At 47.7% G+C, this 23,738-nt stretch overlaps 1 protein-coding gene across 8 annotated transcripts; it reads left to right on the top strand.

Moving 5' to 3' along the window:
* Nucleotides 1-692: 692 nt before the first annotated feature.
* cdc42bpb (CDC42 binding protein kinase beta (DMPK-like)) lies at nt 693-21,853 on the top strand. 8 transcript variants are annotated; one of them, XM_078093869.1, is made up of 39 exons: nt 693-2,616; nt 4,508-4,599; nt 5,286-5,369; nt 5,489-5,584; nt 5,664-5,812; nt 7,574-7,667; nt 7,759-7,959; nt 8,157-8,405; nt 9,042-9,270; nt 9,361-9,468; nt 9,691-9,824; nt 9,967-10,209; nt 10,512-10,622; nt 11,556-11,800; nt 11,884-11,989; nt 12,463-12,587; nt 12,680-12,785; nt 13,183-13,331; nt 13,409-13,506; nt 13,674-13,753; nt 14,361-14,405; nt 16,050-16,124; nt 16,387-16,458; nt 16,759-16,864; nt 17,325-17,461; nt 17,594-17,733; nt 17,820-17,901; nt 17,986-18,202; nt 18,433-18,495; nt 18,570-18,811; nt 18,885-19,239; nt 19,332-19,429; nt 19,512-19,596; nt 19,673-19,790; nt 19,874-19,991; nt 20,120-20,347; nt 20,676-20,784; nt 20,924-20,985; nt 21,157-21,853. In XM_078093869.1, exons 1-39 carry the CDS (start codon nt 2,448-2,450, stop codon nt 21,277-21,279), a joined length of 5,343 nt encoding a protein of 1,780 aa, XP_077949995.1. In that variant the 5' UTR covers nt 693-2,447; the 3' UTR covers nt 21,280-21,853. The 8 variants fall into 8 exon arrangements, 5 of the variants coding, with proteins under 5 accessions (XP_077949995.1, XP_077949998.1, XP_077949996.1 ...); XR_013453440.1 differs by lacking the exon at nt 20,120-20,347 and having other exon boundaries at nt 19,874-20,119; XM_078093872.1 differs by lacking the exon at nt 20,120-20,347.
* The last annotated feature ends 1,885 nt before the right edge of the window (nt 21,854-23,738 follow it).

The following is a 23,738-nucleotide window of genomic DNA, read 5'->3' on the forward strand; positions in this document are numbered from 1 at the left end:
ATATATATATTATCATATACTTATTTTAATTATATATATACATATAATAATTATATATATACATATATGTATACAGAAGAGAGATGGCCATAACAGTCATATATTTAAACGTATAAATATATGTATATTAGTACTGCGCACTAATTAATTAATGCGAACAATGCTTTTATTAACTCAGTTAACTCAGTTGCTTTTTCATTATTATTGTGAGAGTCCGTAGCTCACTGGCTCTAATGCACACACAGACACACCATGGTTAGTGAGGAGGGATGTTAATCAGCATTGGCTTGGGAGGTGAATCGCTCTGCAACACACGCAAGACTTTAGAACCATGAAGTGAAACGAGTGCGTCGACACGACGTAAAGACGCAGAAACATGCGGCAGCCTTCAGACTGCTTTCCAAGCTCATATGCAGGTAGAGACAAGGAGAAAGGTAGCAAACTCTGACTTGGAAGTTTTCATTTTAAATCTGTTCCAGAAGGAGTTGATGGAACCAAAGACATTGATGACCAAAGTTACTGATAATTAAAGTTATTGATATCCACTACTATCATGTTTTAAATACACTCAAGATGTGAGAACAATCTGCTCTTAATTGTAATTGTGCTTTAACACCAAAAGGGCAGAGAATTATTTGCGTAGCTTTCATGAAACGTCAAAGAGCAGACGCGGACATTTCAGGAATCAGGAATCAGGAAACATTTAATGCCATATTATGTCAGACATACAAGGAATTTGACTTGACGGTTGAGAGTACGACAATTGACGACAAGACAAACAACCCAAATCACACGACACAATCAATCATCAATTGTCGAATAATCGACATATAATCTGCAAATAAGCGTGATTAGAAATTGTCATCACTGTCCAAACTAATATATATATTCTCTTATATATATTCTCTTTTATGTGCGTATGTTTGCCCTTGTTTGTTGTGTTCGCGTTTTGGGGGGGTCTATCCGGCTCCTGCCAATCAAGCCATGACGTCATCTATCCAGAGCGTTTCCGGTGCTGGAAGGCGGGGCCTCTGTGTTCCTCAGGGAGAATTAGACAGTTGAGTCAAGTCTGCATAAAGAAGCAGGTACACACTTCCGGGTGCGGTATTTCATCCTTCAAAGTTAAAGCTTGTAGCGGTTCCAGTGGCTTGTGTTCAATGTCTTTCTCCTTTATTTGTTTTTAAAATATTTTAGCGACTCTCGATAAGGAAATCTACGAGACATTAACCAGCTTGTTGCAACACAAGCTACTTCAGCTAAACCACATCAAGACCGCTGAACACTCTCTGATATCCGCTAACACCAGTCCCTATCACATAATAACTCCACACATTACCATGGCAACAACACAAAATGGCACTTGCTCTCTCAGGCCCCCTGACCTTTGCCACCGGTCATCATGGAAAGGATGATTGACAGGTGTAACGACCTTCAATGACCTAAGCTCAGTAAATTAGATAACAATTACAATTACTCTGGAACAGCTCATTTCCGTAAAACACCATAACACTTAATAATAGGTAGACATTTGTTACACTATTGTCTACTATTATAAACTGTGAAATAAACTAAAATATGTAATATGTGCAATTTAATCCAGGTAGTATATATGTGAATGTCTTCATGAAGGAATTTAGACAGATTAAATATTCATTAAAACGTTCATGATGCAGCTCGGGAGAGTTATATAAAAAGTGAAAACTTGTAAAGTGCAAATAAACTGTATTCTTCATAGCAATATTAAAGTTTCTATTTTATCATTCATTTATATTTGAGCCAAAACAAGGAAGTACTTGTAGCACTATATTTTTTTATAAAAGAGTCATGTCTCTAATCAGTAAATGAACAAATAGTCTAAAACTTGATGACGCGTTACTGTCTTTTATTGTGGAACTCCTCTACACCGGAAATGTGCTGCTGTGTCGTCAGCTTGCCGAATGATCTGATCTGAGTTCAGCCATATTCCCAGTGAGCAGCCACACCGGCAGCCTGCCTCTATCTACCGAGCTCCCTCCCCGTTGATCCGCGGGCCCGATCCCTCACGGTGCCGTCGTCGTTCTACCTCAGTCCGTCCCGGAACTCCCGGACATGCTACGGAGCTGAAACACCGACCCACGGACATGGAGCGGCCGAGTTGAGGGAGTCGACGGACGGTACCGACCGACATCCCGATTTCTGAGAGGAAAGTCCAGATTTACCGGGATTAACGCCGATGCGGATGACGGACACACCACCGAACGGCTCTAAACAACAACTCGTTACCCGCAACCGGCGGACACTCATCGACTCACCGACCCACGGACAGATCAAAATGTCCGGAATGTTTTTCCGGAGCTAACGAGCTAACCTTAGCTAGCAGGCTGAGCTAACAGGAAGCGGAGGCGGTGACGCGGCGGGCGTGGCTATCGCGAGTCAGCGGGAGCAGAGGGTCCTCGTCCCGGGTCAGGATGTCGGCTCAGGCCCGTCTGAAGCGGCTGGAGGAGCTGCTGCTGGAGCAGAAGGCTGCGGGCTGTTTGAGTGTGGAGGCGCTGCTCGACCTGCTGCTCTGCTTCTACACGGAGGTCTCACACTCTCCGCTGAAGAGGGAGAAGCACGTCACCGACTTCCTGGAGTGGGGTAGGTCCCAAGCCCGGGGTCTGTGCCAGAACCAGAACCGGGTATCCGTTAAAAGCAGCACCATAGAAGCAGGGCCGTAAGGGTTCACTTTGGGGAACACCGGGTCCACCCACAGGGGGTCATCGGAGTTTAAAGGTATTGCTGCAGGTCTAAGTGGCCTTCAGGAGGTTCAGAAGCGTGACAGTGGTCTTCATGGAGGGTCAGTACAGGGACAGGTTTGGGTAAAGGTGGTGGTTTTCATGGGGGGTTTGTTGGTCTTCCTCGAGGTTTAGTTAGTCTTCATGCATGTTTGGTTGTGGATTCAGGTGGTCTTTATGGCGGTACAGGTGGGTCTTTGTAGGAGGTCAGGTGTTCTTCATGCTGGGGATAGGTGGTTGTCATAGATGTTCAGGATCATAGGGGGTTAGGTGGTCTTCTTTGGGGCTCAAATGGTCTTCATAAAGCTTCAGATCCATGTATTTATTTAGAACATGGAGTGTTTACCTGTTGTTATTCATCATTAATAAGAACGGTCGAGTTGAGAGTCCAGTCGTAGTCTGGCTGAGAGGTTCTTTCAGAGTCGATCGGTAAGCGGGAACCAGGCGGGATGGATATTATTTATGTTTTGGTTTAACCTGATGGGACTGTAACCGTTACCCTATTACGAGTGTAATAACTAATGAATATGACAACAAGAGTAATAATACTATGAATATCAGTATATTAACATGCTGTCAATAGATAGATAAAAATAACTAATTAATCACATAATTGAACTACTTCCTGTTGTCCTCGTGCACTTTGCTCTCCATCATTTAACCCGTTTGAAGACCAACAATGTCCCCACATTTAGCAGGACGTTGTCAAACCACTGTCCTTTAGGGACACAGTGGTGGTCCTCTGCAGACTGTGTGCCACGCAGGGTAACGTTAGATGTTGAGATGGAAGTAGCCTAGCAACTAGCTTAGCATAGCTGTCTGTCGCACCTGTTTGTTTTACTTCCCATGCAAAGAGCTCTGTTCGGCTTGATGTAGCAGACGGCAGCTAGCGGCCGTTCATGAACAAACTCACGTTAACTGCGTTAAAATATGTAGTTGCATTAATCTAGGCCACATTAATCGCATAGATTAACATGTAATAACAGATATAAGATCAACAGTGTAAGTGTTAACGTGAGCTTAATAGGAGCATTAACACATTTAATAAGTGTAAATGTTTTTTAGTAACGTGTGTTAACATGAGCTTAGTAATAGTTTAACCGTGTAATAGCAGTTTTCTAATGACCTTAACAGTGTTGATAACACATAAAGTAATAATATTGTGTATACAGTGTTAATATGACCTTAATAGTTTTAAGTGTCATAACAGTGTAATTGCAGATTACAGTATTAATGAGATTATTGATGGTGTAAATAAAAGTGATAGCAGTAATTAAAGCGTTTTACAACACGCTTAATAACAGTGTTATTATGATCATAATAGTGTAATAAGACTATAGATTGCCTTACAATCCAGTGTTAATGAGCTCAATGGGGTAATGTTGTGGTATTAACAGGCATGAGCTTGATAACGGTATATGTTTACTATGAGCTTTAAATAGTGTTAATATGAGTTTAACAATAGTGTTAAGACGCACTTAATGTCAGTATAACAAAGGTTTTAATATGACCTTAATAAGTGTTAATGGCGGTAATAACGGTGTTATTAGGAGCTTTAATAAGTGTTAAGAGATAATAACAGTATTGATATAAGCTCTATAACAGTGTTAATATGACAGTGTTGATAAGTGTTTACAACACTTAATATGAGCTTTAAAATAGTGTTAACATACTGTTAACACTATTTTATATGAGTTTAATAAGTGTATTAATATGGGTTTAATAACTTAACAGCGTGTGTCTTCTGTCCTCAGTGAAGCCGTTCACCACCACAGTGAAGGACATGCGGCTGCACAGAGACGACTTCGAGATGCTGAAGGTGATTGGACGCGGAGCTTTTGGAGAGGTAAAATTCCTGTTTCTTAGAGGCCTGCTGCCTCGTCTCCTCTGGCCCTGTATCCTTGTCCCCTCTTGCTTTGTCTCCTCATCTTTTATTTCCTTTTCGCTCCTCTCCTTGTCTCTTCTCTTCCTAAATATTACTATATTTGTGACTTCCTTACTGCTGCCCTTGTTCTTTACCATGCATCTTGTGCGCACTGTCCGCTTTGTCTGTGGCCATCCGGTGAATCTCCCCATCGTGGGACTAATAAAGGATCTTATCTTATCTCTTGTCTGCTATCTCCTCGTTTGGTGTACGCAGGACAATAAAAAAACACACGCAAATACCATTCATCTTCTTTACCTCCTCTTCCTCCTGCTTTCCATATATTCAATCCAAGCAATTGTGCATGCGTGTGTGTGCATGTGTGCGTCTAAACACATCCACATACCACAGGAAAGGCGTGTCGGAGCCACACCCTCCTACTGCCTCAGTAGATAATCAAAAGAGTTGTATGTGTGTTACAGGTGTGACTGAGCTAAAGTCTGACTCCTCCTTTATAACCTGTTTGAACCGATTTCATCAATAACAACAACTATAACATTCCTATAACCCTGAACATACACCTGCTAGCACATGGCAGCAGCATCCAGTCATGGATCCGTCTCCGCTATATGAAGTACTGATCCACCTGAGGTCTGTCTGTCGCTCAGGTCGCCGTGGTGAAGATGAAGCACACAGAGAGAGTTTACGCCATGAAGATCCTCAATAAGTGGGAGATGCTGAAGAGAGCTGAGGTACACACACACACACACACACACACACACACACACATGGGGGACATGTGCCGTTTTCAGGCGGCTTGGTTGTGGATGCTAGCGTGTTGCGTTGAACATGCAACATGTTGCATGTTCAGACGGCGTGTTTCAGAGAAGAACGTGACGTGCTGGTGAAAGGAGACAGCCAGTGGATCACTACCCTGCACTACGCCTTCCAGGACGACAACTACCTGGTCAGTACCTCTGTCATCCACTGGTGATCCATAGTGTGAGTGAGTGTAAATAGTGTGATTGATTGGTTTTGCTCTGCAGTACCTGGTGATGGATTACTACGTGGGGGGGGACCTGCTGACACTGCTCAGTAAATTTGAGGATCGTCTTCCAGAGGACATGTCCAAGTTCTACGTTGCTGAGATGGTGCTCGCCGTCCACTCCATCCACCAGCAGCGCTACATCCACAGGTACTGCTTCTGTGTTCTACTGCATTTGAATGGTTTTTGAGTGTGTTTTAATGGTTGGATGTGTTTTGATAATAATACTTACATTTCATATAGCGCTTTTCTAAGTATCAAAAGATGAGATCCTAGAAAAATGGACAACGTCCGGACTCGTTCCTCAGGCAGACCTTAATCTACAGCTTCTGTATCACCGTCTCCGGTCTCTCTAACAATAATTCACCAACAACAACCCTCGTTCTCCTCGTAATACCGGAGATTCAGAAAAGTCTCCAAAAAAGTACCACAATGGGAAAAATCCCCTTCACAGCCTCTGAGGCCATGAATGACCACAGAGTATCCACCTGGCACTAACCCTAACCCACTAATCCTAACCCACCTGGCACTAACCCACTAACCCTAACCCACCTGGCACTAACCCTAACCCACTAATCCTAACCCACCTGGCACTAACACACTAACCCTAACCCACCTGGCACTAATCCTAACCCACCTGGCACTAACACACTAATCCTAACCCACCTGGCACTAATCCTAACCCACCTGGCACTAACCCTAACCCACTAATCCTAACCCACCTGCCACTAAGCCACTAACCCTAACCCACCTGGCACTAACCCTAAGCCACTAACCCTAACCCACCTGGCACTAACCCTAACCCACCTGGCACTAACCCACTAATCCTAACCCACCTGGCACTAACCCTAACCCACCTGGCACTAACCCTAACCCACTAATCCTAACCCACCTGGCACTAACCCTAACCCACCTGGCACTAACCCTAACCCACCTGGCACTAACCCACTAATCCTAACCCACCTGGCACTAACCCTAACCCACCTGGCACTAACCCTAACCCACTAATCCTAACCCACCTGGCACTAACCCACTAATCCTAACCCACCTGGCACTAACCCTAACCCACCTGGCACTAACCCTAACCCACTAATCCTAACCCACCTGGCACTAACCCTAACCCACCTGGCATTAACTCACTAATCCTAACCCACCTGGCACTAACCCTAACCCATCTGGCATTAATTTACTAATCCTAACCCACCTGGCACTAACCCTAACCCACTAACCCTAACCCACCTGGCATTAATTTACTAACCCTAACCCACTAATCCTAACCTACCTGGCACTAACCCACTAATCCTAACCCACCTGGCACTAACCCTAACCCATTAACCCTAACCCACCAGGCACTACGGCGTCTCATCTCTACAGAACTGCTGTCACTTTTGTCTCTTAACCCAACCAAACGTATCTCAAGACAAACGTACATATATATATATATATATATATATATATATTACATTGTACAGATGTGGATGACCTGCACATAGAAAAACAAAGAACACCTGCATATATAGGGTGTTAATGAGGATTTATACCTCTTATAATGCCTAGGTAAAACTACTGAGCATCTCTTTTCTATGTACTCTATAATATGACTTATAAGGTTAGAACATAGGACACATAATCATGCTACCCTCAACACAGTAGTTAAGTTTGCAGGTTATGAGGGCATGATGAGAACTGTGGGGGGGTAGGAAAGAAAAGGCGGGGTCGAGGATCTGGTTGGATGGGGTGATGATGGAGCCATCAATGTTGAGGGAGAAGGTCGGGGTTGAGCGGATGGGGGGCCGATGAGTATTTCAGATTTATCTCAGTTGAGTTGGAGAAAGTTGTGATTTCTATCGGTGACACAGACTCAGGTGATGGTTATTGGTGTGTTGTTTTAATGGTCACTTTGTGTCACAGAGACATTAAACCGGACAATGTCCTGCTGGATGTCAACGGTCACATTCGCCTGGCTGACTTCGGGTCTTGTCTCCGTATGATGGAGGACGGCACGGTAAGGCGCCAACACTCTGGTTCTCGCTGAGACTTGAGTTCTCTGGGGACAGATTTAAAGAGTGGTCCTTGTGTCCCTGGTCTCGGTGCAGGTGCAGTCCTCCGTAGCCGTGGGTACTCCGGACTACATCTCCCCAGAGATTCTGCAGGCCATGGAGGACGGGATGGGGCGCTACGGTCCAGAGTGTGACTGGTGGTCTCTGGGAGTCTGCGTGTACGAGATGCTCTACGGAGAGACGCCCTTCTACGCTGAGTCTCTGGTTGAGACCTACGGCAAGATCATGAACCATGAGGTCAGAGACAACTAAGCTCAAATAAGAGACCTGTTAGAGGATGTTCTCCATGTTTGAGAACCATGGAGAATATTTATCCAGAACAGTGAATCAGGTCATCCGTCTCTTGACTCTCGTCCTACTTCCTGTCTTTAAATCTGAACTAGTCTCAGTGGAACTACTCTCATTATCTCTGTCCTCACCATGTTTGTCTCCAGGAGCGTTTCCAGTTCCCCTCCCATGGGACCGACGTGTCCGAGGACGCCAAGGACCTGATCCAGCGTCTGCTCTGCTCTCGGGAACGCCGACTCGGCCTCAACGGGATCTCTGACTTCAAGAGCCACGCCTTCTTCAGTGGCATCGACTGGGAGAACATCCGATCCGCTGAGGCCCCGTACATCCCTGACGTGTCCTCGCCCACCGACACCTCCAACTTCGACGTGGACGACGACGTCCTCAAGAATCCGGTGAGGACAGCCACCGGTGTAGTCCAGGTGTTAATGCGTACAGGTGTTCCCATGCGGATCTCCTCAATCTAGTCCTTCAGGTCAGGTCCACGTTAAAGACCGTTAATGAGAGACTAAACACACACACAGACATCCTACATACAGATTATAGATCCACCGCCCCAGATCCGTTTGTCCTAATAATAACAACAACAACGAGTAACAGCGGTACCCGGTCGGAACAACACCGATATAAAAAGGAGGGAACGTTCTTGGTCACCAGCTCACTTGATGACCTGAACTCATCGGAGCCACGGTGGCTTTGGAATGAAGTCTGTTAATAAGCAAGGATCCCTAACTAGCGCTACCAAGTTGTCCGTTAGTGTTTCCCCTGGTTTACAGCATCAGGGGTGAGTAGTCAGTCCGTTGGTGTCTGTCGTGGCAAAAAACCAACCTTTTCTAGTATAATAGATCTCATGTTACTCATATAATGGGCCAAACGCTGCGTTTGACCCAACTTGATTCTGTTCTCAATGCCAGGCGGCACTGCTTTGGTGATCGACTGCTGATGTAGACACACTATACACACACCCTGCACACACTACACACACCCACTGAGTATAACGTTGACCCAGTCTCACTTGGTTTCTCCTGCAGGAGATCAGCCCTCCGATGTCTCACAGCGGTTTCACTGGTCAGCACCTCCCATTTGTCGGCTTTACTTACACCACTGACAGCTGCTTCGCAGACCGCAGCTCCGTCAGGCAGACCGGCCTTGGCCAGGAGGAGGCGGGGGCGGGAGGAGGAGGGCAGGAGGTGGAGGCCTTCGAGAGGAGGATTCGCCGACTGGAGCAAGAGAAGCAGGAGCTGAACCGCAAACTCCAGGGTGAGACATGCGTTGGGCTGAAGTGTACAGGATCCTTACCCCAGCTAACTAGATGCAGGGCTCGTGACCTCTGACCTCTGACCTCTGCAGAGTCAACTCAGGCCCTGCAGGCTCCACCCCGAGGGGGAACTCTTACCCGAGACAAGGAGATCAAGAAGCTAAACGAGGAGATTGAACGTCTTAAGAAGAAGCTGGCAGGTCAGAGTGGTGTACTCGTATGATTGCTAGTGATAGTAGTACTATACGTGGTGGTAATACTAGTAGTAGGGCAACTGGGTGAGGGGAGAGCACAGCCAACCCCATCAGTGTGTGAAGGGCTGCATGCTGGTTACTGGTGGGTGTCACTGTGTGTGGCTGCACTCATCAGGGCAGCAGTAGAATCCGTCGGGGGGGAATAAGCCGTGCCTCTTTTCTTGGTAGACTCTGATCGGCTGGAGCACCAGCTAGAGGAGGCTGTCACACTCCGACAGGACTACGAGAGCTCTGCTTCCAAACTGAAGAGCCTGGAGAGGCAGGTGAAGACTCTGAGACAGGAGAAAGAAGAAGTTCACAAGGTATTTACTTTCACCGATGACTCCATCTGGTCTCCACAAGTACGTTATCAAGGACCAGATACATGAGGGTCCCGTAATATCAATGTATTTGAAGGTCCCACACATTATTGTGACTGGTGTTGTGGCCTCCTCATGTGAGCAGCAGCTGGCCGACTCCCTGGAGCGTCTGAGGAGTCACGGCAAGGAGCTCAAAGAGGCTCACGCACAGAGGAAAGTGGCCCTGCAAGAGTTCTCCGATCTGTCGGAGAGGATGGTCGACCTGCGCTCCTCCAAACAGCGTCTGTCCCGTCAGCTCCGAGACAAAGAGGAGGAGATGGACACGCTCCTGCAGAAGATGGACGCCATGAGACAGGAGATCCGTAAGACTGAGAAGAACCGCAAGGAGGTGAGAGAAGGGTTTTGATTGTGGGCTCAAGCAAAAGAGGTAGAAAGGTAAAGTCATAGCACCCCTTTCTGGAAGCGGCTGAATATTTAACGGCTTCTGTCACTTCAAATATGAAGGAGCTGAAAATGTTCAAAGTACGTCTTGAACAAATAGACTGCTGAAGCGTCCCAACTAACGAACTGATTGAAGAGAAGAGGAACACCAGCTGTAGTTCCTCCTCTTCACCAGGAGAGGACCACAAGCCCCATCCTACGAAATCCCACTGACTTTCAGAATAAAAGCTTTGTATGTGTTTCCTTCAGCTGGAGGGTCAGCTGGACGATGCCAAAGCAGAAGCGCAGAAGGAGAAGAAGTTAAGGGAGCACATTGAGGTTCACTCCAAACAGCTGGAGACGGAGCTGCAGAACCTGAAGGTCAGAGGTCACACGATAGCATGTTTGAACTTCTTTACTGTGAGGACCCTCAAACTGTCAGTCAGTCAATCGATCAATTCAAACACAGCTCAACTCAGTGTACTTTAAAGCGAAGTAGAAAATGTGTTGGAATGCTGAAAATACAGAAATAAGAAAAGCTGAAATGAATTGTTAGAAATAAAGAAATGAGTATCAAAACATTGCTGAAAGATTAGATTAGCAATATTACGGTTGGTGAGAGTCTTCCTCACTGTAGGTTCCACTTGTCTGATCAGAGGTGTGTATTTGGGGAGAAGAGGGACTGCGTCCCCCCCATCGTGCGTCCCCCCCCCCCCCATCGACTCGGGAAGGACTGCGTCCCCCGAGCCGATGGGAGGACTGCGTCCCCCGAGCCGATGGGAGGACTGCGTCCCCCGAGCCGATGGGAGGACTGCGTCCCCCGAGCCGATGGGAGGACTGCGTCCCCCGAGCCGATGGGAGGACTGCGTCCCCCGAGCCGATGGGAGGACTGCGTCCCCCGAGCCGATGGGAGGACTGCGTCCCCCGAGCCGATGGGAGGAGTGTATGCGGTCGTAGATGAAAGACGACAATGCAGAAGCATTTGAAAGTTTAAAAGGCTTTGAAAAAAAACTCCATTAGAAAACAATGTTAGTTTATGAATTTGATTTATATTAATTCAAGCATAAGAGATAGAAAGCTAACGGCATCGTAGCATAAATAGCAAACAGAGCTGAAAGGTAAAATAGAAAAGTTTCGAAGAACAATATTTGGAATGCAGCATTCTAACGAAATATAGAAAACTACAAAGATGAGAAACACATTTTGAATATACTCGACTTCATAAAACAGGATCACACTGGGTGATGACTTCACTGGTGACCCTTTAAACGAATCCTGGTCCCTACTGCATTAACACGGGGCATCTGGTGTCAGGCCCAGCAGGGTCGGGGAGCAGTCGCCGGCGGGGCGGACTTCCAGCAGGAGCTGTCCCGTATGAAAGCCGATCTGGATACAAAGAGTCTGTTCTACGAGGAGGAGCTGCTGAGGAGAGACTCGTCCCACTCCTCCGAGATCAAGAAGCTCCGCAAAGACCTGCAAGAGTCGGAGGGGGCGCAGCTCACCGCCAACAAGGAGCTGCTGCAGCTACGAGAGAAACTGGACAAGGCCAAGAGGGACCGGTGAGTCCACAACCAAGTTAGTCCTGAACCAGCTCAGACAGGGACAGCTTGGTCCTGAACCAGGTTTTGTTTTCTTCCTGCAGACAAGCCGAGATGGATGAAGCTGTTTCAGTTGTAAAAGAGAAATCTGAACGGGAGAAAAACCTTTTGACCGAAGAAAACCGAAAACTTACGGCTGAAACAGACAAGGTGAAGTATTGTAGTACTGAAGTACAGTTGCGTACTACAGTATTTTTATAGTAAGAAGCCCTATAACACAGTGGTCCCCAACCATCGGGGGCCGACCGCTACTTTTGCCTTTTGTTCTGAAAAATGACCGGATTTTCTCTCAATTACAATTACATGCACTTCTCCTTCTTCTCAAGATGCTTGTCTCGGTCACATGATAAGTAGTGCTAAACTTTAGCTCACATGCTACTGAAAATAGCAATAATTTAACAGGGAGTATCAGTCATACTTAAAATACGTCAGGTGATTTTCATGGGCTCTGCGTTTTATGGATATGTGTTTTTATGCAGGTCCGGTCCGTAGTGGTAGTACAGTAGTGGTAGTACAGTAGTGGTAGTACAGTAGAGTGGTGTCTTGTAGCACTGGGTGGTGGTGTACAGTGTATTGCAGTACTGTAGTCCATAAATAAGCCACTAACGTAACTCTTCTCTCAGCTCTGCTCCTTCGTGGATCAGCTGACTGCTCAGAACCGTCAGCTAGAGGACGACCTGCAGGACCTGTCCTCTAAGAAGGAGAGCGTAGCTCACTGGGAGGCGCAGATCGCAGAGATCATCCAGTGGTGAGTCAGCCAGGAGGAGGTGCTCGTTGTTATTAACCGGTCTGCTGGACCAGGAGGAGGTGCCATAAGTCACTGGCGGTCTGTGTCTTCAGGGTGAGCGATGAGAAGGACGCTCGAGGATACCTTCAGGCTCTGGCCACCAAGATGACAGAAGAGCTGGAAACACTCCGCAGCTCCAGTCTAGGACCCAGAACTCTGGTAACACACTAGTGTGACACACACACACACTGGTAACACGCACACACACACACACACACACACACACACTGGTAACATGCACACACACACACACACACACACTGGTAACATGCGCAAACACACACACACACACACACACTGGTAACATGCGCAAACACACACACACACACACTGGTAACATGCGCAAACACACACACTGGTACCTTTTCTGTTTATATTGTAAATTCTTGCTTGTACATTTTTTATCTTATTTACTTTATTTTATTCGTATATTACACCAATTCACACAGTCAGTTTTCTCCATGCTTCTGGTTCTAGTAACATACACATACAAATGACTAGATGAGCGGTGTGTGAGTGCTGGTGTCTACGCCCCCCCCCCCCCCCCCCCCCCCAGGACCCCCTGTGGAAGGTGCGGCGCAGTCAGAAGTTGGACATGTCTGCTCGTCTGGAGCTGCAGTCGGCTCTGGATGCTGAGATCAGAGCCAAGCAGATGGTTCAGGAGGAGCTGCGCAAAGTCAAGGCTGCCAACATTAACATGGAAAGGTCAGAGGTCACACAGAGACAACAGCTTCTCCTTCCCGACCTGCCCGTCTCCTCACCTGTCTGTCATCTGTCTGCAGTAAGCTAAAGGAGTCTGAGGAGAGGAGTCGGGAGATGGGGGAGCAGGTGGAGAGTCTGAAGAAGGAGATGGAGGACAGCCGCTCCCGCTCGGACAAAGGTGAGACCACCAGGAGACCCATTAGAGGGGTCTGGACCAGGAGACCCATTAGGGGGGTCTGGACCAGGAGACCCATTAGGGGGGTCTGGACCAGGAGACCCATTAGAGGGGTCTGGACCAGGAGACCCATTAGACTCACGTGTTCACCTCCATCTGTCTCTCTGCAGGTCTGAAGCTTCCAGACTTTCAAGACTCCATTTTTGAATATTTCAACACGTCTCCTCTGGCTCCTGATCTCACCTTCAGAGTGAGTCACCTGTCTGTCTTCTCGTCTGTCCGTCCTGCGTGTTTCCAGCCTCTTTACCCGGTGACCTCGTCACGCAGTGTTTCTCCCCTGAGGCCGAAGGTCACGTTCCCACAGTGACGTGATGAGGTCGAGCCGACCTTCCAGAGTCCGTTTAATCAGAATATTTAAGTTTTGGCTAATTTAGTATTTTTTAAAATTCTTTTTCTCTGAATATCACCTGCCTCAAAATAATAAAAACAATATTACAATGTCTATTTAAGGGAAATCTAAACGGTGCGCGGTTTTAACGCGATACCAGTTATGAAGCTAGAACTCCACATGATGTCACATGATGATGATGATGTCACATGAAGATGTCACATGATGATGATGATGTCACATGAAGATGTCACATGATGATGAAGATGTCACATGAAGATGATGATGTCACATGAAGATGTCACATGATGAAGATGTCACATGATGATGATGATGTCACATGAAGATGTCACATGATGATGATGATGTCACATGAAGATGTCACATGATGATGATGATGTCACATGATGATGATGATGTCACTCAGCTGTAGTGTCTGAAGCTCTTTGTTTCTCTCTGCGACATGGAGGCGTCAGTTGGCTCCTCCTACTCGCTGTTTGCTCTCTGGGAAGACGTAAGTTATTCTGCCATGTTACCCACAATTCCCTGCATACCAAAAGCCTTACCAGGGTTCCCGCCGGTCCTTAAAAAGTCTTAATGTCTTAAATTAAAATTCGGGTAATTAAGGTCTTAAATTGTCTTACATTTCACGTAAAGTTGCTGTAGGTATTCATTTTTTTGCCGGTGCGCTTAATGCCGACGATAAAGCACAGCGGCGCATCGTAAAACATCTAATAGTTGATTCATTTAGTGCGAAATGAGTCTCCGCAATTGAATATCTGTTTACGGTACGTCGGCTACAGACGCTGACGTCAGGCTGCGTGTCGCCATCACGCGGCTGTCGATGTGAGGTTGAAAATGCAAAGAAGATGGAAGTGCAAATTTAACAAGTGGATGGAAGAGGATGCGTTTAGGAGGCGGTCGGCGCCGGTTGAAAACAACAATGAGGCGATGTGTAAACTCTGCAAAAAGACCTTTTCATCAGGGACCGTGGGGCTCAAAGCCGCCGAGTCGCACATGAAAGAAGGAAAGCACCAGCGATACGTTGCAGCAGCTAGCCGTAGCCATAGCGGGGCCAGGGTAATCCCTGCAACGACGTTACAAGTTCACACGCCACCTCTCAGTCGGCTGAGAACAGGTTTCATTTCAACACCAGACACCCAAAAGGCAGAGGTACTGTGACGAGGCACAATTCATTTAAATCTAATGGTGACCTACGTGGCGTCTTTGCTGCCATGTTCCCCGATTCACAATGCGTTGTGTTGTTTAGTGTGTTATTGGCTCTGTTCTGCATCACAAGGAATCACTTTGATTGTTTACATCTATATTGGCCAAACAGTGTTGGAAGGGTTGTTGTCAGTTATTATACTGTCTCCTAATTTGAAAAAAGTTTTGATTTCCATTGTAGGAGGCAATAAATTGCGTATTCCAAAGAAATTGTGACATTTTTGGGTCATAAATTATATTTGTTGAGGTCTTAAAAAGCATTAAATTTTACTTTTGAAATGGTGCAAGAACCCTGTTTACCCACAATCCTCCGGGGCAGCTAGCGGTCAGACCAGAGCTGGGTGACGTAACTATAAACTATGTGGAGTGAAATGCAAATCGGATACAAACCGGTTCCTTAGCGAAGAACAGGATGGTATTAACTAACTAACTAAGCTACCGGCTGCATCCATGGTCCATCCCGACCTCTGACCTCTGACCTCTCCGCGCTGCATGTGATAAACTGCTTGTTCCTCCCCACTGAGAGCAAAACACTCGACTAGATCTCCACTCTTTGCTGTCCTGCTCCTAAATGGTGGAAGGAGGTCTATTATAAGAGAATATCTATTATCTCTTGTTTCTTGCCCTTCTGAGTTTGTTACCTTATGGTTAAATGCACGTATTGTTAGTTCATGTGGATTATGAACAATGATTGATAAAATATCCAGAAAAAAACATAAGCATTAAAATAACTTCACTATAGATTGAAGAATATAATTTATTTTTGCAGAAAAATCTGTTAAATTGGGTTATTTTCTTTTGATGATGAACTGGCCATCATCACAATGAGGGGTGAATTCAGAAAACGTAATAAACTATTTCCATTAATCATCGGTTTTCATACATCTTTAAATGTGTCAACAGTTCAATGTTTGCTCTCTTTGGCACGCAGACCACGGACATTGACTCCACCCCCCTAAAATCGGAGGCCACGCCCCCGTCACCCTCCACCACCTCAGAGCAGGAGGTCAGTTACCAACACAGAACGTTTGTATTCAGGGCATCAACTTCTAAAGTCATTGTATCAAAGCACCATTGTCTTCATGGAGCGTTCAGGGGAAGCTCGTAAACCAAGGAACTGAAGCTGTTGATGTAAAGTTCCCTCTTGTGGATCTTCTGTGTGTTGGTTGATTGGTGAAACATGTTGTCACCGTGCCATGGGGATGGAAGGGTGAAGATAACCGTGGATCCTTTACGTTTCCTCTATCTGGTCCCGTTTGTTTCAACAGGAAGTAAAAGCTGCGTCCGTCCCAGCGAGCCCCTCCCCCACTTACCAGAGCTCAGCACTGACCACGCCAAAGGTATGATTCTCACCTGTGAACAGTGAATACAACAGACAGGTCTACAAAACCTGTCCGTACAAAAGGACCCTGGTCGACATTCCCAGACGGACCAGGTGGACCTTCTCTGATCCAAGCGGACGCTGGTGGATGTAAACAGAACCTAGTGTTCCATGTGAGACCTTGTAGGACTGTCCGATATGGAAGGTGTAATGTGGGTTTAGACACACCGTTGCTGTCCACAGAAATCAGTGGAGAAGTTACCTGGTCCAGAAGGACTGTGGTGGTTCCGTCTGTAACTCCTCACATTTGTGTTCACAGCCCAAAGCTCACCAGCTGAGCATCAAGACCTTCTCCAGCCCCACTCAGTGCACACACTGCACCTCCCTGATGGTCGGACTCCTCCGACAAGGATACGCCTGTGAAGGTACACACACACACACACACACACACACACACACACACACACACACACACACACACACACACACACACACACATTGATGCACAGTTTGATGCTAGAAGCCTTCTGACAATTTACCAGATCTACATCACATTTTAGAACGTGAAAAGAGCTTTTATCTGTGAATCAGGACATTTTTGTAACTTCAGTGTGTTAAACTTCACACGTTGGATAAGAGTCCAGTCTTGGAGACAAATCCATACCAATATTAGTTGTAGTGCCAGTTTTCTACACAGATGAGTTCGTCCTAGCAGGTAGATCAGGTCCATCACAGATTTTGTCAGAAGAGACTTCAGACCTTCATGGAGATGTGTGTCCAATCTTGAAAGGTCACGAACACCACCAGTTGATCGCTTATCAATCAACATGATGTAGTTCTTTGTCTCAGATTAGTCAACCCAAAGGTCTGTCTGTCTTTCCTCAGTCTGCTCCTTCATCTGTCACGTTTCCTGTAAAGACCACGCCCCCTTGGTCTGTCCAATCCCAGCCGAGCACACCAAGAGGCCACAGGGCATAGACGTCCAGAGAGGCATTGGCACCGCCTACAAGGGCTACGTCAGAGTAAGTGAGGTCATGGGACATGGGTACCACCTACAAGGACTACGTCGGGGTAACACATAAGATCATGAGGCTACGTCAGGGTTAGCGATGAGGTGATGTGGCGGCAGACTCATGGCCACCCCCCTCATTCAGATCCCCAAACCCAGCGGTGTGAAGAAGGGATGGCAGCGCGCCTTCGCCTTGGTCTCTGACTGTAAGCTGTTCCTCTACGACGTCCCGGAGGGGAAGTCGACACAGCCGGGGGTTGGTGCTAGTCTGGTTCTGGATCTCAGGTGACTGTCAGCCTTCTTCTACGGAAGCTTTTGAGGTTGAATTATGAGTCCAGCTGAAGCGTTTCATCTGTCCTCTTGTCTTCCAGAGACGAGGAGTTTTCCGTCAGCTCAGTCTTGGCGTCGGATGTGATCCACGCCACCAGAAAGGATATCCCCTGCATCTTTAGGGTAGGAGACCCACCCTCTGTGACCACTCGCTATTTGACCTCTGACCTCCCTGTGACCCCGATCCGTTGTCCTCGCCCCATTCAGGTGTCGTCGTCACAACTGATCTCACAGCTCTCGGCAGTGTCTCTGCTGGTGCTGGCGGAGAGCGAGGTGGAGAAAAGGAAGTGGGTCCGGATCCTGGAGGGTCTGCAGGGCATCCTGACCAAGAACCTCCTGAAAAACCAACAGGTCCACATCCTGCACGAGGCCTACGACGCATCGCTGCCCCTCATCAAGACTGCGCTGTCTGCTGCTGTCCTTGGTGAGCGAGTACCACTACGAATGGACTGGTACTAGTGTATTCAGTACTACTACTAACAGACTCTAGTACTACTAGAGGGGTAGTAGTCTGTCTGCCGGTACGAGCGCCATGTGCAAGTTTTGGGGCGGAACTGTCCTGTGTGGGGAGACCAGGGAAACATTGCTGTCCCATGAGTACTACACGTTCGCAGAATGTTCTCTCTGATGATTCCACGTTCTTGGTCTCTGCAGACCGGGAGAGGATCGCTTTGGGAACCGAAGACGGGCTGTTTGTGGTGGAGGTCACCAGAGATGGTGAGACAGACAGACAGACCTTCAGACGGGTGATAATCGGTACATGTCTCACCTTCTGATGTCTCTCTGTCAAGTGATCGTACGGGCAGCGGACAGCAAGAAGATTCATCAGATCGATTTGATCCCGAAGGAGAAGATCGTTGCTCTTCTCTGCGGTCGGAATCGCCACGTTCACCTCCACCACTGGGGGGCGCTGGAGGGAGCAGAGTCCGCCTTCGACCTCAAGCTGACTGACACCAAAGGCTGCCAGGCTCTGACAACGGGGGTGCTGCGACCCGGAGGCCCATCCTGCCTGCTGGCTGCTGTCAAACGTCAGGTTGGTGATTCTGAAGGACCAGAACTCTGCATGGTCCTCATCCTGCTCTAACGCAGTAGTTCTGATCCCCCAGGTTCTGTGCTACGAGATCTCCCGGGTGAAACCCTACCACAAGAAGCTGTGGGAGGTGCAGGCCCCCGGCGGGGTGCAGTGGTTGGGCATGGTCAGGGACCGGCTGTGCGTGGGTTATCCTTCGGGCTTCGCTCTGCTGGCCCTGCAGGGGGAGTCGTCCCCCATCAGCCTGGTGAACCCGGCCGACCCGTCGCTCGCCTTTTTGGCTCAGCAGTCGCTGGACGCCCTCCACGCCCTGCAGGTGGGCCCCACCGAACTGCTGCTGTGCTTCAGCCAGCTCGGAGTCTACGTGGACGGGCAAGGCCGCCGCTCCAGGACCCAGGAGCTGATGTGGCCCGCCACGCCGCTGGCATGCAGTACGTTGTCAACACGAGTTCTGATGTGGAACCTGGTTTTATACTTCGTATCGTAAAGGTTCTGAGCAATGTTACCATCTGTCTCTCTCCAGGCTCCAACTCCACCCACTTGACCGTCTACAGTGAGAATGGACTGGACGTTTTCGACATTCACACCACCGAGTGGGTCCAGACCATCTCCCTCCGCAAGGTAACAACCAGCACTCGGCACGGCTGGAACCAGCCAATCACAGTGTAGCAGCGGTCGATGACATCACAGCCTCTGTCCTCAGATCAGACCTCTGAATATTGAAGGGACTTTGAACCTGCTGAGCTCAGAACCTCCTCGACTCATCTACTTCAGCAACACCTCCTCAGGTAACGGCTTGTGCCTGTCTCTACGTATCTGTCTCCACCCGTCTGTCTCTACATGTCTCTACCTGCCTGTCCTCAGAGCGAGACCTCACCATCCCGGAGACGTCGGACCAGAGCAGGAAGTTGATGGTTCGAACGCGCAGCAAGAGGAAGTTCCTGTTTAAGGTTCCAGAGGAGGAGCGTCTTCAGCAAAGGAGGTGACTCCTCCTTCGTGTGTGTTGCTGTGTGTAGCAGCCGTGTGTGTAGACGCGTGCTGATGTGTGTCGCTGTGTGTTTCCAGGGAGATGCTGAGGGATCCGGAGCTCAGATCAAAGATGATCTCCAATCCCACTAACTTTAACCACGTGGCCCACATGGGACCAGGAGACGGCATGCAGGTCCTCATGGACCTCCCTCTGGTAACTCCTCGTCTCTGCACCTCCTCCTGCCGGCATGTTCTCCCTCATCTCCCCTCCGACAGCGCTGTCCATCACAATGACTCCTCTCTTCTCTCCCCCCATCCGTCCTCCTCCCCCCTGATCTTCAGGTCGGTGATGTCATCTCCTTCTCCCCCTCTACCTCTCCATCTCCCTCTTCCTACCGTCACTCCCTCATCTCTCCCCCCTCCAACTTTGAGCATGTCTATCACATGACGTCGGTGTCGGCCGGTGCCTTCTTGCAGAAAGACGCCTCCTCTTGCTCCTCCTCCCAGCAGAGCCTCCTGCAGCCTTCCTCCTCCTCTTCCTCCTCCCCCTCAACCTCCTCTCTGGGAATGGTAGGCCAGCCCTTCTCTGTCTCCCTCCCCCATGCTCCACCTCTCATCCGCTCACTCCCTCTGCTTGCTTTGTTTGACTCTCCAAACATCTTGTCTGCTTTCACTTTATTCTGCACTTTCCTTCATATAAATCAGTCTTCTGATATTTTGTTGCCTTTAAACGACTTTAATCGTTGCCCCTCATTTCCTGCCTTTCTCACTACTTCCTGTCCTTTCACCCCCGGGGTCGGGATCTTGTTCCTCAGGGGCTATTGGATACCCAGGATTTATAAAACCCTACTTTCATCTGTGGATTTTGTTTTGAATGAATGTGTGTGTTTGTGTGTAGAGTGTGATGCCTTCCTCTCAAGATGACCCAGTTAAAGATAAGCCCCGCCCACTTTCCAGCATCTCCCGACAACAGAGGAGTAAGACTCACATCACACGCACAGCTTCAGGTACACACACAACTACATAAGTCCGAGCTGAGGGCGTGGTCTGAGTTAAAGTGGGTGTGGTCTCTGCTGAGGCTGCAAGCGACGCCCACTTTGATCTCACGGAACTGTCATAGCATTTAATCTCTTTTTACTGTTTTAGATTTTGGGGGAGGAGCTTCATCGCGCAGCGTCTCTGAACTGGACCCGGACCTGGACCGAGAGGTAAAGAGAGTAAACTCCCTCTGTCACAGCGCCCCCTACCTGCAGAGAGCTAGTACGACAATCTGTAGTTCTTCTGCCTCCATCAGGTCACAGGACACTGCTGGAGGAAGAGCGTCTCTTTCTCTCCACCCGTCTCTCTTGACGTGTCTTTTTTTCTTATGCTCCCTCCAGCCGGACTCTGACTCCACCAAACACTCGACCCCATCCAACAGCTCTAATCCCAGCAGCCCCCCCAGTCCCAACTCCCCCCACCGCAGCCAGCTCACCCTGGATGGCCTTGAGATGGATCCGTGAGGCCCCGCCCACCTTGTGGCCCCTCCCTGTCTCTGTGAGGGAGGAGGGGTCTTATGAACCCATCCAGCTGCAAACTACATTTTACTTGATGATTTTATTATGGTGGGGAGAGTCTAAGCTTCCAGTTGCTTTTATTTAGTGGATTTTACCTGCTGGTAAGCCCCGCCCCCTGGTTTCAACCGTGCTGATGGCTGCTGTGTGACCTTTGACCCTTAGTCTGATCGGCCCTGTGGGACCAATCACCACCTCTTCTTAATTAAATAACTTGCTGATAAGCTTTAGCGGGATGTTAGCCGCCGGGCTAACTGTGACTGAGGTCTCACTCTAAAAAACACTGTATGAATTTTTAAAGTTTTGTTAAATTGCACATTATCAATATTGTTGTCGTAGGAGAAAAATAATCTTTGATTTTGTGTCAGTGAGGATCTTTCCTGTTGCACCACCCTAACCCCGCCCTCGGACCTCCGACCCCCTGAGGTTGGCTGGAGTCTGGGGGGACACTACTGCTTTGTTTCACCAGTCAAAGAATATTTGTAATTATGGAACAGAAACTCAATAAAATAATTTGAAGAGTCTTGTTGTTTATTTATTTGATAAACATAATAGAACAAGTTGTTCATAGTTAGAATTAAAAACATTCGTTCGTCTCCTGATGGACCGACTACAATGAACAATCTAGAAGATCTACAATTCAACTCCTATAACAGAAATTATTCAAATAATTGCCAGTAGTAAGTGCAGGTTTACCGCCAGACAGAACCACCATCACATAGAACCACCGCCAGACAGAACCACCATCACATAGAACCACCGCCAGACAGAACCACCATCACATAGAACCACCGCCAGACAGAACCACCATCACATAGAACCACCGCCAGACAGAACCACCATCACATAGAACCACCGCCAGACAGAACCACCATCACATAGAACCACCGCCAGACAGAACCACCATCACATAGAACCACCGCCAGACAGAACCACCATCACATAGAACCACCATCACATAGAACCACCGCCAGACAGAACCACCATCACATAGAACCAACGTCAGTCAGAACCACCGTCAGACCGAACCAACGTCAGATAGAACCACCGTCAGAAAGAACCAACATCACATAGAACCACCGCCAGACAGAACCACCATCACATAGAACCACCGCCAGACAGAACCACCATCACATAGAACCACCGCCAGACAGAACCACCATCACATAAAATCAACATCAGTCAGAACCAACATCAGTCAGAACCACCGTCAGACCGAACCAACGTCAGATAGAACCACCGTCAGAAAGAACCAACATCAGTCAGAACCACCGTCAGACCGAACCAACGTCAGATAGAACCACCGTCAGAAAGAACCAACATCACATAGAACCACCGCCAGACAGAACCACCATCACATAGAACCACCGCCAGACAGAACCACCATCACATAGAACCACCGCCAGACAGAACCACCATCACATAAAATCAACATCAGTCAGAACCAACATCAGTCAGAACCACCGTCAGACCGAACCAACGTCAGATAGAACCACCGTCAGAAAGAACCAACATCAGTCAGAACCACCGTCAGACCGAACCAACGTCAGATAGAACCACCGTCAGAAAGAACCAACATCAGTCAGAACCACCGTCAGACCGAACCAACGCCAGACAGAACCACCATCACATAGAACCACCGTCAGACAGAACCAACGTCAGACAGAACCAACGTCAGATAGAACCACCGCCAGACAGAACCATCATCACATAGAACCACCGTCAGACAGAACCAACATCGGTCAGAACCACCGTCAGACAGAACCAACGTCAGACTGAAATCAACATCCATCAGTGAATTATGATTATTATATAAAGTTGAGGATTAAAACCTCTTTCACTATGTTCACACGGATTCAGAGTTTCTACTTGTAGTAACAGCTTTATATATAAGTAAGTAAAGTATAAATATCCGAGTATTTGACATGTTCATAAAATACTATTTCTACTCTTTTATTTTAACAACAGGAAGAGATTTTACTCTGAAAGCATAATGTTTAATAATCAATGTGATCGATCTGAACATCAACTCATTGAAAGTAAAGAAAAGGCGAAGAAGCAGGCGAGGTCAAATCCCATGGACCCGCCTCCTCATTCATATGCAAATGAGTATTTTTACCACCCATGATGCCGTAAATAGTTTTTCTAACTTTATTGACAAAGTAACGCATCTTGAAAGCAGCACAACGTCTTATATGCATGTTGGCCAATGTTTGGTTAAGCTGCCTAGTCTGACTAGTAACATGTGTACAGAGTCCGACTCATTTTAATTTTTCAAATGATGTAGCATGCACGGTCGACACATACGTCCCTCCATCGTTTAAGAGTTGCCACGCCGCTCTGAATCATCAAATTCATTAAAAAAGAAAAACTGAAAGATCACATGGTCATAAGTATTCAGACCCTTT

The sequence above is a fragment of the Gasterosteus aculeatus genome, chromosome 18, assembly GCF_964276395.1.
Source record: "Gasterosteus aculeatus chromosome 18, fGasAcu3.hap1.1, whole genome shotgun sequence".
Taxonomy (NCBI): Eukaryota; Metazoa; Chordata; class Actinopteri; order Perciformes; family Gasterosteidae; genus Gasterosteus; species Gasterosteus aculeatus.